The sequence below is a fragment of the Alosa alosa genome, chromosome 3 (genome assembly GCF_017589495.1).
Source record: "Alosa alosa isolate M-15738 ecotype Scorff River chromosome 3, AALO_Geno_1.1, whole genome shotgun sequence".
NCBI classification, from domain to species: Eukaryota; Metazoa; Chordata; class Actinopteri; order Clupeiformes; family Clupeidae; genus Alosa; species Alosa alosa.
The window spans coordinates 33410605-33430386 of record NC_063191.1 but is presented as its reverse complement, the minus strand read 5'-3'; the positions used below and the strand labels follow the sequence as shown (position 1 = coordinate 33430386).

At 43.6% G+C, this 19782-nt stretch overlaps 2 protein-coding genes across 3 annotated transcripts in view; both read right to left on the bottom strand.

Moving 5' to 3' along the window:
- LOC125291891 (titin-like) overlaps nt 1-729 on the bottom strand; it is a 143335-nt gene extending 142606 nt beyond the window's left edge. Inside the window, exon 1 of the mRNA XM_048238856.1 lies at nt 524-729. The gene's annotated coding sequence lies outside the window, so the exon portion shown is untranslated. The remainder of the gene's footprint in view (nt 1-523) is intronic.
- Nucleotides 730-1303: 574 nt separating this feature from the next.
- The window catches only part of ccdc141 (coiled-coil domain containing 141), a 29478-nt gene continuing 10999 nt past the window's right edge, over nt 1304-19782 (bottom strand). Inside the window, exons 7-28 of one of the 2 annotated variants that reach the window (XM_048239520.1) lie at nt 17481-17717; nt 16878-17050; nt 16507-16648; nt 15683-15802; nt 14943-15134; nt 14216-14395; nt 13718-13897; nt 13109-13234; nt 12663-12851; nt 12200-12361; nt 11687-11836; nt 8387-8527; nt 8026-8223; nt 7130-7313; nt 6869-6981; nt 6656-6775; nt 6064-6567; nt 4784-5667; nt 4013-4185; nt 2026-2180; nt 1755-1884; nt 1304-1648 (exon numbers count right to left, since the gene is read on the bottom strand). In XM_048239520.1, coding sequence (XP_048095477.1) covers nt 1524-1648; nt 1755-1884; nt 2026-2180; nt 4013-4185; nt 4784-5667; nt 6064-6567; nt 6656-6775; nt 6869-6981; nt 7130-7313; nt 8026-8223; nt 8387-8527; nt 11687-11836; nt 12200-12361; nt 12663-12851; nt 13109-13234; nt 13718-13897; nt 14216-14395; nt 14943-15134; nt 15683-15802; nt 16507-16648; nt 16878-17050; nt 17481-17717 — 4578 coding nt within the window. In that variant the 3' untranslated portion in view covers nt 1304-1523. Of the gene's footprint in view, nt 1649-1754; nt 1885-2025; nt 2181-4012; nt 4186-4783; nt 5668-6063; nt 6568-6655; nt 6776-6868; nt 6982-7129; nt 7314-8025; nt 8224-8386; nt 8528-11686; nt 11837-12199; nt 12362-12662; nt 12852-13108; nt 13235-13717; nt 13898-14215; nt 14396-14942; nt 15135-15682; nt 15803-16506; nt 16649-16877; nt 17051-17480; nt 17718-19782 lie in introns of those variants that run through there. The other variant, XM_048239521.1, reaches the window with a different exon arrangement.

The following is a 19782-nucleotide window of genomic DNA, read 5'->3' as shown; positions in this document are numbered from 1 at the left end:
ACTGAGCCTCCTCTCAAGAGCATCTTAATAATCAGGAACAATTTATTGTTTTAAAGTAAAACATTATGAATGCACAGGCATCCAAAGGGATTCAAGGCTAGGTTTCACAAAAGGCAGAGTCTAAAAATAATCTGTACCCAGTTTGACTGACAGTCACCATGTGGCACATAGCTGAAGGTGCAACTGATAGCCCTACCACTGATTCCCTTAAAAAGACATTGCGGCCCAGCTGGGACACCACTCTAATGCTATCAGGGTCTATTCTTGGCTTTTCTGAATCATAGCACCAAATAATAACCTTGAGGAAGGGGAAAAACTCCCATTAGTGCAAGACGACTTCTCAAATTTTTAAATCCCAAATCTTAAAATTCCCCAAAGCTGGTCACTCTCATGGCTCAGTCAGGTAATCTTCAATTCACCTGGCATGGTGTTAATTAATTACTTTTGCACAAAGAAATGGCAGCTGGGAGACCTGCCTCTGGAAAAAGCAGGTATAAAGTGTCGCAGAACAAAGCTTACTTACTTGTGTTCACAAGAGTGCCTAGAATTGAAGGGGCGGTGCCCAAGGGAGTGATATCTTCTAAAACAATCTCCTTATCCAGAAATCTGTTCAGAAAATCCAACGTGAGAACGGTTGGCCTCAATTATCCCAAAAAACAAAACTACACAGGGTCTTTGCCGTGTAGTTTTGCTTTTCCCTGCAATCCCTACACCCGAGGCAAGGCTGGGAATGCTCCAACTGCTCAGAAGTGCTAACATGGTTGTTTCGCTTTATATACCCCCTGGACAGGCACCATCATCTGAGTATCACCACACCCTATTGGTCAGCCTCCCAAAAGGCATCATGGGATGTGGCAGCCATTTTATGCAACCTCACACCTGTCACTCACTAAAGTAAACTTATTCATGGCACTGTATCTAGAAATTGGTAAACAATTTAGTCTTTGGAAAAGGTATCGAAAAAGAAAGCCACCGTATCTAGTCTCTCAGAGACTCTTTTCACTCCTCTGCTCAAAGGACTTGAGACCATTTGTGTGTGAGTGAACAAATGGGAGGCTTGTTCTTGTCACTCAAGCTGAGGGTCTACCCCCCTCAAGAAGCAGTCTTCTTTCATTCATTTTACCTTACGAGAATCCACTGAGGTCATTTTTGGTTGTGACTCACCAAACCTTTCATGGTATCTAAGGTTTTTCATTTTCTTTTGTTTTTACCATTGACAAACAAATATTGTCAGCTATACAGAGATGAACCTATTATAAATGTGTTATAACTTAAGAAAATACAAAACAAGAAGTAGTCAGCGTCACTGGTTACTTTTAGATCTTCAGTTGATATTTAATTGTACAAACTACTACAATTGAATCGCCCTACAACTCCAATCCAGTGAAGAAAAATAGCATCTTATTTAACATTTTCTTATAAAAACTGGTAGAAAGATTATATCTAGAAGAACACAGTGTTCAACCATATAACTTGAGGTGCTGTATTGTATATGGTTTAATACACTTGTGTCTTGTTTATCCTTACTCCTGGTCTCTGCACTCTAATCTTTGTCCTTGGTCTTCACATATCTGTTCATTAGTTGAAACGACAACTTGTCCATGATGTTGATCTGGGGAGCCAGGATTTGTGACACCTTGTCTGACATCTGCAATGTAAACAAAATTGTATTGAGTCTCTGAAACTCAACAAAATTGTGTTGCATTTCTGCTTGGTATCAGTTTGGCAAATACATTCAGCATGGGTGAGATTACCTTTGACAACCACCTTTGCAGAGCACCAGTCCTCTCCCAAAGAATTTTTTAACACACAAACATATTCTCCAGAATCTGAGGACTCCACACCCTTTTTCAACAGGACATGGGTGTCACTTTGGCTCTCAGCCTGAATACAAAACAAAATTTCACATTTCAGTCTAACACAAATTTGACATATAGTTTTATACTTGTAGTTTATAGTTAAACTTTATTTATAGACAGTGTACAGTAGGTGAAGATCCCATAATCTTCTGTCTGAAGGTCATACCCCGCTTTCCCCGTAAGCCAAAACTGTGTTATCTTTCAGCCAGAGCACTTGAGGGACAGGTCTTCCTGAGATGACGCACTCCAGGGTCAGGTCGTCTCCCACTAACAAATCCTTGTCTTCCAGTCTTGAGAGGAAGTGGGGGCTGTCTCCACTCACTGAGAATTCAAGTTTCAGGGTGATTTACAATGCTTAATTGCTTTGCCAGAAAGTTGTTGAAACATTAACCAACAACACTTCAATTACATAACAAAAACTTAAATGGATCTCTTCAAGTAAAATGGTTGTCTTCTCCATTTCCAAGTTGGCTGTCTGACAATTACCCAATTGTTGTGCTGCTTAAGCAGAAAATCTCATATAGTTATCCCTGACTAGACATTTAAAAAAAACTAACTGTGTGAGCTTAAAACCTGTCTGTGATTCTTATCCTTCTAAGATGACGGGCAGAGGTATTTCACAGCAAGCCCTTTAGCTGTGAGGCGCGCTGGTGAGGAGCACTCTCTCAGAAGGAGGTAATCTGAGCAGGGACTGGGCCCAGGTCTGTGATAACATTACTGTGCCACTCCTGCCTGCCCAGAATCCTCAGGTCGCACATGCTTCATCCCCCCCACCCCCAGGGCAGTTATGAATCAGAACACCCTATCAACAGTTCCAATAGGCTAGACTATTTACGTTCAGCATATGGAATATTTCTACGTCAACAACCACACAATGTTGAGTTTATGGAATACAGTGAGGGGTAGAATCTGCTTACCAATGTGAAAGTGGTGGGTGCAAAAAGGATTGTGATAATTATAGGATGTATTGTGGGTTTTATTAAGGGAGTCATGCAACAGTATGAGTGATGTGCAATTGACACACAAGTGACGTTTATTTCTTAAGGCAAGTAATAGCTTTATTAATTTATTCAGAGACTTCAGAAAAAAACATTAAATAGTTTACATATATGTACTATACTTACCAGCAGCATTATTCTGCAATGAGGATGTGCTAAATTGTAATATGCATATATTCTCACCCTTAATGTAAGCTATAGGGGACATTTTAAATCTTCAATCCTTTTATTGAACAAACCAACATATTTGCATTTCCCGATAAATTAACTAACAAAGCAACAGAATATTATCTTTCATCAAAACATGTCAAGGAGTAGGATTCCAAATCTGATCTGGAACATAATGTTTCTTGGAACTTTTGAGCAAAAAATGTGTAATTAGTAGTTTAAGCACATTATACTATAGTAAGGAACTGGAACTAATTAGACCACAAAGATGATACTGTGAAACTGTTAAACGCTTTAGAGTCCAGTGATTGCACTGTAAAACCAACCATCATATTTTAGGTAACATCTCTATAACATGTGAAGTATTCGAAAACAGAACTGGCCTTTTCATTCTGATTTATAATAGCAATGAACCCATAAGGTATTTGCAATATCATTATCAATCCTGCCATCATTTATTTAATACCTCAGACTGCACTGAGTATGTCTATTGAACATCAATAAACTATTCCAGAATCCGATGACTTGTTTGAAAGCTACATATTTGCTGTTTGATAGGTATGCTGGTTTCTTATATTGACATATGAATATATACCACAAGTCCATTAAGGTCATTCATAGAACAGTGCAAAACAAGACTCCCACTGCGTGAACGGGGATAGAGTCAGGGGAGGGAAAGGAAAAGGAGAGGGGAGGGGGAAGTGCTCCCAAGTAGTTCTGGTGTGAAGAGGTGTGTGTATGTGAGAGAGGGGAGGGGGAAGTGCTCCCAAGTAGTTCTGGTGTGAAGAGGTGTGTGTATGTGAGAGAGGGGGGTGGGGAAGTGTGTAAAGGGCAGTGTTTTTAAGGGTGTTTAGTGCTCAGTGAGGGACGGTCCATGCTCCCTCCGCTATAACACCAGCAAATACAGGAGCCACAGGAGGAAGCACAGGGTGCCAAAGCAGGTGTGCCAGTCCAGCTTGAATGTGTCGAGCTCGTGACAGTCTTTACCTGTCACCTGCAGCATGCCAGTGGACGTCACGGTGCCACCTGAGTTTGTGGCCTCAATGACATAGAGGCCAGCGTCACTCTCAGCAGCACTCTTTATGAACAGGGCATGTTTGCTTTCTTTTTGGGATAGTTCTACGTGCTCGTCAGCGGTGAGTTTTTGTCCATTCTTGAACCTGAAGCAGAAAGTGAATTTTCACGTCACACAACCACAGCACAGCAAAAGAGGGGGTGAAAAAGGTTAAGGCATAAGATCAGACAGATCTAAACTAGGATTTCATAAGTTTTAGTTGGATCAAAGTTATATAGCAAATCCTGCACAGCAAACTCCGATGAAATGGCAGGTTAGTGGCAACACGCGTATGCTTTAGTGAATGAAATGCTTATTTAGATGAGAAATACCCATGAGAAAGTAAAACTCAATTAAAAAAAAACATGCATTGTGCAAAATGGAGAAAAAAGCAATTTAATAATTTCACTGTGTCTTATCCTGTAGGTCCTCCTGGGGTTAAAAAGAAATTGCTCTGGGCTTTTGAGCCTTAGGGGTTTATTCTCGGTTTATCTGATCTCAATCCTGCAAAGTACCAGGTGCTCCCAAAAGGGAATAAAGTTTCATCAATATTAATAATCCAACTTAAACAAATGCATACGAAAAGTGTGACACTGCTGTGCATTTCATTCTCTTTATAGATAGTTGATTATATTATTTACTTAAAAAGCTGTTAATCAAAACTATTCAATCAAGAGGGATCCAGCTTGTTATAGGCTACCCACCATGTTAAAGTAGGCTCAGGAAATCCAGTTACTTCCACCTCCAGGGTCACTGGCGACCCCTCCATTACCGTGGCATTAGATATGTGTTTGGAGAAGTTAGGGCCCTGCCCTGTCAGGTTCCCCCCCACGAGGCCTCTGCCATAGGAGGGCAGCCTGATCTCCTCACGGATGGCCGTGGGCTTGCAAACGTCTGGGTCCTGCTCAGGGGTTAATAGGGAAGGGGCGGCATGCGTGTTACCGGCACGAGGGGCAGCCCCTCGTCCCAACTGGGGCTCATGCACACACTCCTGGGTCTTCACGTGGCTCTCATGCACTGAGTGGACGGTCTGCTGCTGCTGCTGCTGGTGGTGGTGGTGGTGGTGGTGGTGGTGTTGGTGGTGGCCAACTGTGGCGCCATCGGCAGGATGCGCATTCGGCGGGGCGCTCGGTTTGTTCTTGAGGATGCTGGAGATCGTGCTGGAGACCAGGTTTGGTGCAGGCACGGTCAGTGGACTGTGGACAAATGCGGAGGACTCAGATCGGAACTTGGCAGCACCCGGGCCACCTGTGGGGGACGGGTAGCTCTCCGTCTGGCTAGAGACCCACTCCCGGTGTCGGTGGTATTGGTGGTGGAAGGTATCTCCGTGCTGTTGGGACTGGGAGTGTGACTGGTGGCTGTATTGGTTGACGTGCGAGCTGAAGCAGTAGCCGTCATCTAGGTCGTTCTCTGACTGAACCAGGTTGGACTCGGGTGTCTCGGACAGCGGTGGCAGGGAGATGTCATCAGGGGAGGTGCACTCGTACTCGTCATTGGACAGCGACTCCTCGGTCAGGTGATCATGCTGGTAGTCTCCCTCAGAGGCGGTTGCAGCGGGGATATCCTCAGCTGGAGGGTGGCCTCCCACCTGTTAGGAGTAGATAAACACACACAGGTGCAAAACATGGTGCAGCCCCACACACATATACACATGAAGAACATGAAACTGATGCTGACACCCTCACGCAGAAATCCACACTTTGAGTACTTACCTCCTGAGAACAAATGTTTCAATGGTCCCAAACTGGAGTGTGTTTCCTGAAAGCTTTGTTGAACAACCACGATCATCAAATGAGAGAGAGAGATCCATTTTGAATGCTTTACGCAAACACCACAGTGGTCACTCAATGTTGCTTTGAGGAAACACACCCCTGGCAAGCAATTTAACTTATTACTCATTATTTCAAAAACATTTTATGTAGAAAAGACACACACACACACACATACAAAATAAAAACTGTCCCACGCTAACAAACTGACAAACCTGTGAGCCAGTGTGGCCACCTTCATGTGAGGCCCTCTGGGCCGGCCCCATCCTGTCTTTCCTGGGGATCTGGAACTCTCGCTGGATGTCTGAGAAGCTGGGGGCTGTTGGAGCGCTCGGGGGAGGGGTCTCCTGAGAGTTGCTCCGCGATCGGCTGAGGATGTGGATCTTCCTGTCGCGGTCCACAGGTGACCTGGACACGTTAAACGTGTGCTTGTGGGTGACAGACGAGTGATGCTGCTCTTTGCGCTCCATGGTGGACTTCCCCGTTATGGTTTCCACTCTGCTGGTCGCCGAATAGGCCTCCTGAGTGTAGGTCCTGCTCTCGGACAGCACTTTGCTCTGTACTGGGGGCGTTTTGTCTGGTAGGTCCTGGCTTCTGCTCTTGCGGAGATGAGGCCTTTTGACCTCTTGTTTCTTACTTGGAGGAGCATCTTTGTCTTTGTCATGTCCTGGTGTGGTGATCTCGGGTGTGTGTCCAGTTTCTTTCGGCTCGGACTGTTCCTATGACAGTAGTGTTAATACCAGATGACATATCAATTGTTCATGAAATATATTTATTCTTCTTGTAAACCAGAAAACAATTTCTTACCACATCAATAGACTCTTGCTGTTGCTGTGACTTGTTATTCTCTGGTATTTTCTTTGATTGTTCCACTTGTATAGGGATGTCACGCTCTATTATGTCAGGCGATTCTTTTGAAGTCTCAGCCTAAAATAACATGTGAATAATTTGGATTCAAATTACTGTGTCCCTGCAACAAAGCAGGAAATTAAGAGTGACATTGTAATCTGTTATGCTGACCTGCAGTTTATTCTCCAGGTCTATCAGCCCATTACACAATTCCTTTATGGACTCGACAATCTCATTGTGCTTGGAAACCGTCTTGTCGACATACTTCTTTCCTTCGTCAGATCCTAATAGAAAACAAGAGAGAGACCGAGAGAGTTCCTTGGTGTGTTTTGGGTGTTGCATGGTGCATACTTGCAGACAAACAGCTGTGTGACACAGGCATGTACCCCCGTCTGAAACCTGAACTGTGCGAGTCTGCGGGTCACCTCTCACCATGCAAGCGGATGGCCAGCTCTGTGATCTGGCTAATTCTCTCCTCCTGCTGGGGTACGGTGGGCCAGACGTACTTCTCAAACTGCTTGTAGAGTACGCTCACTGCCTCTTTGGTTTTGCACTGGGAGGAATACTTCCCAACTCGGACAATGGTGGCACTTGCCTCGTCACACCAGAACTGGTACTAAAGTTTAAGAAGATTTCAATTAGGGTTAGTGTTCTTAGGAAGAGAAAACCCTGACATGTGTTTCAGAAATAACATAAAAGCTGTAGGTGAGAAAAGGTTCTTTCATTCTTCAATCACAATACAAAAGCTGTTTTTGTTTAGTCAGGAACAAATGCTCCAAATCCTAAATTGGATTGGATCAAGTCCAAAACTGAAGAGGCTAAAATCAAGATTCCTTGACAGCTGTTTGTAAGTATAAGTATAAGTATATATACTCTTTTGATCCCGTGAGGGAAATTTGGTCTCTGCATTTATCCCAATCTGTGAATTAGTGAAACACACTCAGCACACAGTGAACACAGTGAGGTGAAGCACACACTAATCCCGGCGCAGTGAGCTGCCTGCAACAACAGCGGCGCTCGGGGAGCAGTGAGGGGTTAGGTGCCTTGCTCAAGGGCACTGCAGCCGTGCCTACTGGTCGGGGTTCGAACCAGCAACCCTCCAGTTACAAGTCTGAAGCGCTAACTAGTAGTCCACGGCTGTCCCTTGAGAGTATTTTTGTCATTCTGTTGTTTTTAATCACTAACACTTTCACATCCAGTCTAGCTATTGGTGGCATCAAGATATCATCAACATACACTCATGGCATCTCTTCTCTGCTATGTTATATTTTTAATACTATACACAGAGACAGAATTGTAGAGATCATGTGTTGTAAGAGTTCCCCCACCTCCTCTACTGCCTGCTGCAGTTTAACAGTCATGTCCAGGTTCTGCTTGTACTCCTCCACCGTCCTGTCAAAGTCGCCCAGCTGTCTCTGCAGCTCATTCACGGCATCCTCTATCTCCCTGGGGCTGCTGCCAATCAGATGCTTCTCAGTGCCGGTTGACACCTTCATCGTGAAGGTCTGCATCTTCTTCTTCAGGACCTGCACAAGAATGTAAACCCTCAATAGAGTGTCCATTCAAACCCCTAGCACAAATCTATGTATGCACTGATGATAGTATTCAACTTTTATAGACCAACAGATATCATGTATCTCCCACATGCTCACAGAGAGAGAGAGAGAGAAATATAAAAACTTAGCATACCTGGAGTTTCTCAATGTATATTTCAATTTGTTGTATTTGATTTCTGACTGCCTTCAGGTTTCTTGATTTGTCATTTTTCTTCATGTAATTAAACTTCATGTTGTTGAACTTCTTCTTGAGATCTTTGAAAGATTCCCTCAGCTAAAATGAACAGAAAAAAATGCCATTTTACCTAACGATACCTAAAATGATAGCCACATTAATTAGCTACTATAATCCAAACATTTTTCATTTATTTAAAACATACTGTTGTACACAAATGTTATTTGTGTAAATCCAAGATGGCCGACAAGTTACATGACCATGGATGGTGTGGGGGGAGGGGTACTAGCATCCAAGCTCTTTGGCATGAAAACAGAGCAAGGGTTGGATTTAGTCAGAGGGGATTATTTTAGCAATCTTAATGCTCTGGGCAGGGAGTGATTTATACGGAGAGGCCATTTTTGTCCAGCCTGTCGGGCTTTTGCCGCGGTAGCGGAGTCTCAGGATGACTAGCTCATGTGTCAGTCAAGGACAGCTGCGGCCTGTATCCCGGATCCCGTTTTGGGAGCCGCTCGTAACCCTCTCACTGGATTTTTCCAACACACACACACGCACACAGGGGGAAGAGACTCTCTTTCGTAGCACTAGAGAGAAGCAAAGACGACTGGATCGGTACATAAGGGAACGCAAAGGCCAAAGATACGGGATGATTGTGGGTGGAAGAGGCCCTGAGCGATCCCCTACCTCATCACCTCACTCATGTTGTGCTAAGGGGTCACTTGAAGCAGCAGCTGCGCTCCATGTGTCTGTCCTTTGATGGGAAATTAGGCTGACTAAAGTGAGGTGGCTTTGTATATATAATCTGCCAAAAACAGCCAAGCAACATTGGGGCAGGGACTGGTTTGTTAAACACTTTTCCAGAAGACTCACAGGGCTACTGATGCCCACATTACAGTGTAAACCTTTGAATTGTTATTATTATTCACATTATTATTCATCACTAGAGACTCATTTAATTATTAACACTGCTTCTGCGAAAGGTCAGTGAGTCAACAATGGCCATAAGCTCCCAGGATAGGATATCAAACAAGTATGTATTTTGGGGTTTGAAATGTCAAAACAGTCCAAATTGTTCAGGGCCTTCGCTTCTGGACGGCGCCTTAGACGCCTGTAAAACACAAACGTTGCTGTCACACCCGTTGGCCCCTGACGAGCAGCAGCAACTGCCCCAGCTGAAATGTCAGCCTGTTTACTCATGCATATTGATGGCGGGGTGTTAGCTGATGACCACAGCCACATGCATGACTGGTCGAATGACAGATAAGCAGATTTGTTGAGTCACATTCAACACAAACAATATTGAAAAACATAACAAAAAAATTAAATATTACATATACAATGAAACAGGGAAAAGCAGCAGGTCAAAAGACAGGTCAGCCAAATTGTATTTAACTCCTTGGTACATACTGCATGAAGCCCAACTACATTTTGAGCTACTACTTTGAGCTACAACATTTAAGCAAGTAGTCTCCTGCTCAACTCTTAAAGCGTTTCCAACAACATGGGAGTCAACATCCTCCAGAGCCCTCCAAGGAGTGGTGTGAGGCACCAAAGTGTTACCAAACACCTTTGGGCTACAACATAGTTACATTATCAGTGTGACTGTACTGACATGGTAGTCTGTCAATGTGACTGTACTGAATAAATGTAAGGATGTACTCAGCTACATATTACATATACATATATGTTAAAAGACACTACCTATGTGGCATGTCTATGAGTCCTAGAAGCAGAAATAGAAATCTCATAGTAGTATATTGAGGTGATAAATTTGAGTGTCAAGGGAACTCAGAGTGACATTAACTTGCATTTTGCGCGTTACCACCCTCTAGTGGTCAACAATTTAAACAAAGATGTTGCACTGTTCTTCAGGCAGAATACTACTTTAAGTAAGTTGACACAACTAACTAGTTGTTTAACTGAAGTTAACTTCAGGATATTTTCATGGCTAGCAATGTAGAAAACAACAGTGACACCTTGAAAAACAAAAATGAATGTGCCTGGCTATGTCCACACACACTTGCAAATGATCAGAGGATTGTTCATCTCACTGAAGATGATTCATCTCAAGGTCTGGTGAAAACAAGTTGGTTGTTGTGCTGTTATGATGGTGCACCTCCTGTGGGTAATGTGTCATGAACTTCAGGGCCATGGCTAATTCACATGTATAAAAATAGAGGCTAAAGCCACTGTGCATTTACTGTTTGCTGGGCACAGCTCCATGCAGCTCACCCTCTGCTTCTTAACCATGTTTCCTCTGCTGCTGATGTGACAGGATCAAGTGGAAACTCAATCAGCAGAGGTCCAATATGTCACAAGGGCACTGTGCTGCCTTAAGTGATTACATGTTGGCCCCTTCACAGGTCTACCACCCCCGAACCCTGTTTCTTAAGCAGCTGCGTTACTCAGACACACAGACACAAAATTCTGTCTACAAAATCTACAGTTTAATTGTCAAGAGCATAACGTTAATTAATTATAATTATAATTCATAATTAATTATGAAGCAAAATATTATTAACCAGCCACTAGGGGGAGGCAAAGATAAACCTAAAAGCACATGTACTGCAACAGTATGGTGGCTGTGACACAATAATTTAACTACTATCAGAATTGTTGTAGTTTAGATATGGCCCTATCTGTATATACAATGGCATAATATAATCTCCTGATACTGGCATATGCCAACGGATGCACTTGGATAAATGCCAGATTGTTTGGTATGCACAGCCTCTGCATGCCTACAAAACTAAATAAACTTTAAAGATGTGTCAATAAATGTTGATGCATCTCACACACGTCTATAAATACATTTGCTAATAAATAAATTGGTAAACTACTTTCCAAAGCGCCCAGGCCACTAAGTTACCACAGCCCCTTCGGGACTCCTAATCTCATGATCCGACTCCTCTGGCTGCTAAGTGTGTGATACGGCTGGAACGCACCCCACACCACTATCCCCCACCCCAACCAGCACCCCGTCTCAAGTGACAGGAGACAAATGGCAGGATCCCAGTGTCACTTAGGGGAGAGGCACAGCTTGAGACAAAGATCACACTCCACAAACTAAATTTAACAAGGGCTGCCAGGCTATAAATAATGCATCGGGCTTAAAGTGGAGGGGGGGGGGGGGGGCAGAGAGACAAAAAGCAAAGGAGCGCTTTATAAAGCGGCTCCACCAGCGCTGTCTGAGCCCTTGATCAGGGGCAGGAAAGTGGGTTATCGGACAGCACGGCTATAGTCAGGAGTCAGACTCACCTCACTGATCTCCTCCTTGAACACGCAGTAATGCACGTTGCTCATCAGGCTCTCCTCACACTTATCGGCCTCGGCGTTCCAGCTCGCGCTGCTCCGCTCCAAACGATCCAGCTTCTCCTGCAGGCGCACAACTGAGAACCCCAGAGCATGCTGGGAAGGCGAGAGCAGGAGGACCCAATAGTAATGAATACAACAGAGGGGCACACATAACACTGCATCATAACACAGCTGTGTGATTCAGTTCTGTTACACTAGCATTGAAATGTTTTATTCAAGAGTAAATGGAAATTAGCTTTATGTTTGCTTACTTTCCTCTCATTACTGTTTCCAACAGAACATGAGGGAACATACATAATTCCTACTCATATGGGACATATATTAGTGCAGAGACTGCCATGCCCCATCACCCACTGAGCCACTCTGTATGGAACCACTGAGTCGTTCTGTACGGTACCACTGTATGGTTACTCTGATGTTCTAGTCTCTCTGCCATGTTTCATACTGGGCTCTTACCGACTGCTGCACCGTGGTGGTAATATCGGCCCCCAGGGAGATGGCAAGTTTGTACAAGTGCCTGAAGTGGCTCTGGCGCTCCTGGTGCTGTGACAGCTGGATCCTGGCCTGGCTGGTGTCGCTGAAAACCGTCACCGGCTCCACCATCAGCAGGCTATCCAGCTGCGAGGAGGCAATTACCGAATTAGTGTTTGATTAGCTTGGGCATAATCGAGTGTGCTCGAAACAATCAGTGTGCATTCTCCCCCACACAACGTTTGGCGACAGTCGCCACCGCACCATCTGTCAGACCGGCAGCCCGCGCCAGCCGCTACTTTGTCCGCACCTTTATGATCTTCCACATTTTGTTTGTTTTTTTAGTTGTTTGTTGAATCACAAAGTTTTGTACAATCTCACCACAAAAAAAAACTTTTCCTGGCATTGATATCCATAGATGAAAGAAAATGCATGGAAAGTAGCTCACCTCCTTGTAGAGCTGATGGAATTTAACTGCCATGCTGAGGACACTTTCATACTCCTTGATTTTGTCTTTCACCCGCTGGTGCAGCTGAAGCAGTTCGGTGACTCTCTCACTCTTCTCCTTTGTGGGAATCCCTTTCAGAGCCAGCAGTTCAGACGTCTTCACCAAGTACTCCACCTCCGCATTCAGTTGCTGCGATGAGCCACCGAACAAACAACAACAACAAATTACTTGGAACTCAAATCCATTCTCACAGAACCTCTCTGGTTTCTGAGAAGCCAGATGGTGCTCCACTTCATTCCCCCCTGTGTGAAGGCAGGCAGTCAGACAGGCAGGCAGGCTGTTCTTACTTAAGGAGCCATTATCACATACAATGAGACGGAAGATGAATGGACAGGAGGGGTCATTTTGAAAAGGCAGTGGCCAGATGACTGATGTAACAAACCCACCAGAAACTGTGGTTTTGCTGAGTGGAAGTTTTCCTGCAGCTTGGCCACGGAAGACAGATCACTCCCCAAATCGACCTGGGATGCTGGAGCGAGGACCTCCTCCAGGGCTCGAAGGTCATGAACTACCTTGGAACAGAAAGCACTGACAATTACAATGATGGATTTCTTTGTGCACATAATGCCATTTCAAATCCCAAGAACATCGTTGCCCTACAAACAGGGTGAGACAAACATTTAAGCGAATTTAAGAGTAAATCCACACAGACAAGGCATTTTGGAGAAAGAACTAATACTGGCTCATCATGGATATTTGTTCCTTTTATCCTGGACAGACAGACTTTGAATAACTTAGTTTGAAAATGTAATTAGCTCACAGTCAAACACACACATACACACACGCACACACGTGCACACACAAGTAGTTTGCCATTTTACAGTGACACAAGAATTTTTACATCTATTCAAATGTTGCATTTAAAACCTCATCCCTGCAGCTGTGCATGAGCTGGATCAGATACCATCTTGTTGGCTCATAGCTAGACTGCAGGGAAGGGTGCTGTCTAACCTCTGTTACCTTCCATGCAGCTCAGCTGGACAATGTGCTGTTACCTTTTTGATCTGCTCTTTAAACTTCTTCCACTGCTTCTTCACAGACTTCATCTGGCTGACGTGGATCTGCCAGGAGGTCCACACCTCGGACAGGTCAGCCTTCCTCTTACTCAGGGCCTCCATGGTCCTCTCCACCACACACACCGCAGCCTTCACATTCAGATCCAGCTTCTCACTCACCTGCGACACACAGACGACATATACTGCATACGACACCTTAAGACATCCATGCAAAGTGCACGGCTGGGGTAAATACATGTACTGCCGAAACAATATAAAGAAGTATTTGATTTGCTTTTGTTTAAACAATAAATACAGTAATTCAGATGTTCACAGTCTATACCTGACCTTTTTAGAATAACATGATATATGAAGTAAAAATCTATGTGATCTATCTGATCTGAAATACATCAATATTTGAAATCACTACACACATTTCACCGGACAACAAAACAAAAGAAGATCAATTTGATCATCCTGCAGACACCATGTTCTCACCATGTTCGAGGAATTGATGAAATTGTTTCCAAGGTCCTGCATGGTGAGAAATCTCTCCAGCAGTGACTGCCATTTAGCATCAGCCATGTCCTTCAGTGTCACACCAGCCTCTTCATTCTCCTCCTCCTCAATGGGCTTAGTCTTGAAGGACTCCACCAAATTCTTTATCTGCTGCTCAACCTGTGCAACAGCATAACACCAGTATTCAGATCGGAACATTGAGATGCACTTAGCAGAAAATCACCTTAAGACACAACATGGTTGGCAGTTGTGGTAGTCAAAACATGGTATAGTTGACATCAAAAATTAAAGATATACTGTACATTAAAAGTGATATACAGTATTAAATTGAAGACAGATTATCTTGCATGTTGTGACATGGACAAATAACATGGTTGTTACTGCAGAACCTTTTTATGCATGTTCATTTTCCACCTGCTTCTGTTTATTAATGGGCAATTCCGCTCAAAACTGTCACATCCATAACGCCAACACAATGCCATAGTATTTAGTTGGCGTTATGGATGTGACAGTTTTGCGTGGAATTGCCCTAATATCAAGTGCCTACGTTTAATACTTTCTGTTTTTGAAACACTTTCCCCTATGATGAATCCAGCTTTTTTATTCATTAAATTCAATTAAGACCTGAGACAGGTGCTCAGAGTTGGCTTAATACTCAGGCACATAAGTTAGCCCCATGCGCCACGATGAAAGAGAAAACAACCACCTCCTCTGCCAAGTGCAGGAACCCCACGTAAGGTCTAAGGGTCTCCACGCGAGCCAGCATGTTCCTTGTGATGGTCTTCAACTCTTCCGTCAAGAGTGACGCTTTGTTGGAGAACTCCACCCCCTCCTGACACTCCAGGGCTCTCAGTTCCTTGGTGAGCTTGCCAATGGCTTCTGATTCGCCCATAATATTCTGATGCAGAACAACAACATAGTGTGGTATAGAATGAACCAGGACATTTGCCTCAACAATACTGTTGCTTGACTGCAAGAGCATAATCAGTGTGGTCAACTTTTTGGCTCATTCAAAATGGGCTGCACACTTAAAGCAACACAATGCAGTTATTTTACGTTAAAATAATGGCTTCAAACTCATTCTGATGCAACACTGACTTATACAATACGGACAATGAGGTCTCTGGCATTGCCAGTGCATGTCTGGAACACACCCTCATGTTGTTAATCAGGTAGGATCATGACCCTTGTAGGTTTTTGAAAAAAGCTGGGTACCGTCTTAGCATTTAATGCCATTGAATATTGACACCAAGGGGCATAAATATAAATTATCCCATTGTGTTGCTTTCCTAGTGTTTTACATTAATTGCCAGCTACAAGAACCAATGCAAAATGTACCAAAATATTATGGGGTCCATGAAGTCCACAAAAAAGTCCACAAACTCTGCAGTACAAAGAACTAACTGGAGCAGACTCAGTGAGTCAGTGAGAGTTAGTTATTATTACCGCTGTCTGAGAGCACAGCTCAACATGCTTGTTGAGAATATCTTCGGCCTTGGAGAGTGAATCCCCAGGATGGGTATTGCTAGAGAGGGTAGTGTTGGCATTCTTAATCCATGCTGAGATCTGAAAGAGGAGAAAGGCGCCTTTATAGTTTCACTGAGCAGGACTGAAGTTATACTGCAAAGGAAATGAAAAATGATAATTTCTGCCACAATCATGGTTCCCTGAAGGCAACTGAATACAGACCATGATGCACTTCAAATGTCTTCGGAGACATGTAGCTAATTTATATTCAACCATATTCCCTCAGAATACATTCATGGCTGAGTCTTCAAAGACTACTGATAGAGACAGTTTGGGAAACCTTCAAGGTTTGGAAGTTTCACTACCTGTGAAAAACAAATAGGGACTTTAAATATTTTACATCATTATTTAGCCACTATACTTTTAGGGGTATTTTTGAATGCTTAGTTGGTTTCACCATGCCAGAGGTCAATCTCCTTTTGGCTTCTCAAAATGTGAGAAAAAATGTTGAGAATATGTCCAACTCTTGGGTAACCACCATGGATAGTGCTTCTCATCTCCATTTGGAAAACACATTGGTCCATTTCAATAATCTAAATATTTCAGGTCAATTATGTTCACAATAGGCACTTCTGAATTCCTAAAAGCAATAATTATCTGCTTTAAAAACATTAAAATGCCTTACTCACAGATTGTGTTAGTTCTAATATCAGTACCATCTTAACCACTGTTATAATTACATGTTATGAAAATAATAATAATGGCTGTTAATTTGCATACAATTTCAGACCCTCTTTAAGTACCTTATCCATCTGGTCTTCAAATGAGGACACCAACTGCTGTCTTTTTGTTCCCAGTTCTCTGTGGGCACTACAGTCTTGGTTCAGAGCCTCCATCCTCTCTTTGATGTATCCCAGCATCCTTTGCACTTCTGACACCTGTGGGCTGTCAAGGGCAATGAGTTTTTTTGTATTATTATTTGTTCATGCAGCTCCAAAACTGAGAGTGTGAGGTTAAATTCAGTCATATCCAAAAACAGAATAGTGAGGCAATATGTAATGGTGCTGTTGTGAGATGACCACAACTATGTGCAAGCATTTGGCCATTTTTTTACGCAACCTCCCCCAGAATGGTGTCACCTCTTCTCACGGTGGATGAATGAGAGAATGCTTACCTGTTTGGCGTAGCCTTCTGCAGGATGAGCTGGCCCCTCTGAAGGGGGTCTGCTGTGGCCTCTTTGATGCCGCGATGCAGCTCCTCATGCCTCTTGGCCATTTCTGATAACGTCAGAGACTGATTCTTCAAGCTCTTCATGCAGCTCTCAATGGTCCCCAGTGCCTCGAATGCCTTCATAAGAATAAAGGCATGAACATAGCATTTTACCTTTTCACTTGGTGAAGGCACAATACACTGTTGAAGCTTATCTTGCATTTGATACTGAGTGCTACAGGTAGTGAAATAACTAGTGGCTACCGAGTAAATGAGTGATTATGCAAGCAATAATTCTACTTGGCTATCACTCTATGAGAGAGATCTGTAAAGACAAATGCACTATCCATTGAGAGCGAGGAAAACTTGCAGTGACCTCTGCTAGCACTTGAGGGCAGTGTTGCCCAAATGAACAGGGCAGCTTCCCAGCACTAAGCTAAGCCTGGAGAGGGGGCCCTCTGAGCCTGAGAGGTGAGATTTTTCAGAAGCCCAATCATCACCAGGGCTCTTTGGCCATCGCCACATGTCAACGGGTGAGCTAGCTTGCGGGCGGAGGCGTGACGGCTACCTCATTAGTGCTGCTGAAGAACGCCCGTCCCTCCTGGAGACGCGCCAGGCGGCCCATCATCAGGCTCCAGAAGCGATCGTGCAGTGCCCGCAGCGTCCGACTCTTCTCCACCACGCGCTCCATCTCCGGGCACTCGTCTCCTTCACCCTCCACCTCCATCTCTGCCTTCTCCTCCTCCTGGGCTGCCCGCATCTCGGACGTTCGAGCGAGGAGCTTTTCCACCAGCAGGCCCCAGTCCTGATGCAGTCCAGGTTGACGCCACATGTGCAAAGGAGAGGGGTGGGGGGCTCATGTATTACTGGTCATCTTTTAGCACCATGTAGCTTACCTACCCTGACTTTATTACAGTAAAACGAGGCAGATTGATAAATGGATGTACCAGAGAAAGAAAAACAAGCCGCACTGATGTCACATGAGGAAAGATTAATTTCATAGGGGTTTATGCATTAATGATGAAGCCAGTGAGCTTTTTTATGTTTTATTTCCTGAATCAAGATACGCCTGACTGAGAGAGAACGGACAATTATTATGTTGCAAGGGATAGATTCATCTGATGAGGCATGACATTGCATGACAACAGTTAACAAACAGCTATTTACAACAAGTATAGCTGACCCTGACCCTCTCTGTTGTCTGTTAGAATGATTTATTTATTATTTTATTAAATATGCAGTTGGTTATATCAGCAAAAAATGAGCAAGTAATGAGAGCAGACTCTATGGCTGAGAAGCTTCTTGGAAACGATGTTACTGGCTTCTGGAAGGAGGTGAGAGCACTGAACAGGGTCAGTACATCGTTACCATGTACAGTTGAAGGAGTTTCTGGAACCGACAAGATAGCTGAGCTGTGGAAGCAACACTACTCTGAGCTATTCAATTGTGTAAAAAGTGATCTCTACAAAGTGGCCAATGTTGCCAACAGTGACACAGTGGGAATCACATGTAGAGAGGTGCAACAAGCAATTACACAGCTAGCTGATAACAAAGCAAGTGGCTTAGATCAAATCACTGCAGAGCACCTCAAGTTTGAAAGTCCGAGGGCTGCAGCTCTTCTTGCAATATGCTTCACAGGCTTTATGACTCATGGTCTAATGCCGCACTCCATGTTGTCTGTTACCTTGGTGCCTGTCATCAAGGACAAAGCAGGCAAGGTGGGGAGCTTGGATAACTATAGACCAATTGCTTTAGCCAGTGTGTTATCCAAAGTCCTGGAAAGAATTTTACTAGATAGACTAAGCTCTTATATTGATACCACAGACAACCAGTTTGGCTTCAAGGCTAAATATGGCACTGACCTATGTATTTATGCCCTGAATGAAGTGGTAGAAAAGTATAGAAGACAGAATTCTTCAGTTTTAATTTGTTTTATTGATGCATCAAAGGCTTTTGATCGAGTCAATCATTTTAAGTTGTTCACTAAGCTCAGTCAAAGAGGTGTGCCCAATAGCATAATTAGGATCCTGGCATATTGTTATGCTAACCAGAGCATGCAGGTCAAATGGGGGAATGCAGTCTCTACACCATTTGGCGTGGGTAATGGGGTTCGTCAGGGGGTTTACTCTCACCCGCCCTTTTTAATATTTATATGAATGATCTATCTGACCAACTAAGAGCCAGTAACACAGGATGCATGGTTGGCAACACCCTGATAAACCACCTTATGTATGCAGATGATTTAGTGATCTTTTCTCCTAGCAGTGCTGGGTTTCAAGAGATGCTGAACATATGTACTGAGTATGGTGTCAAATTTGATGTTAAATACAATAGTAAAAAGAGTGTTGTTCTGATCTGCAAAACAAAAGGAGATAAGGACTTAATCTTTCCATCTTTTCACCTGGCAGGGCAAGCTTTAACTGTAGGGCATAAAACCAAATATCTAAGACACATCATCACAGACCAAATGTGTGATGATGATGACATCTATAGGCAGCGCTGCATGTTATATGCACAAGCTAACATGCTGGTTAGGAAATTCCACTGGTGCTCAGATAAAGTTCAAATAAGCCTGTTCAAAGCATACTGTACTCCTCTATACACTGCCCATGTATGGACCAAGTTTAAAAAGTCAAGCATCCAGAAGCTCCAGATTGCCTATAATGATGGGTTGCGTATACTGCTTAAAACCCAGGTGGAGCAGTGCAAGTGAATTATTTTGTAGGGTAGGAGTCAACACATTCCATGCACTGTTGAGAAACCTAATGTACAAATTCATTTGCAGATTGAATGATTCGTAACCTTATCATTATGCTGTTGTCAAATCCTGGTCTTAGTACTGTGCGATACCAGTCACCCATGTGGAAACA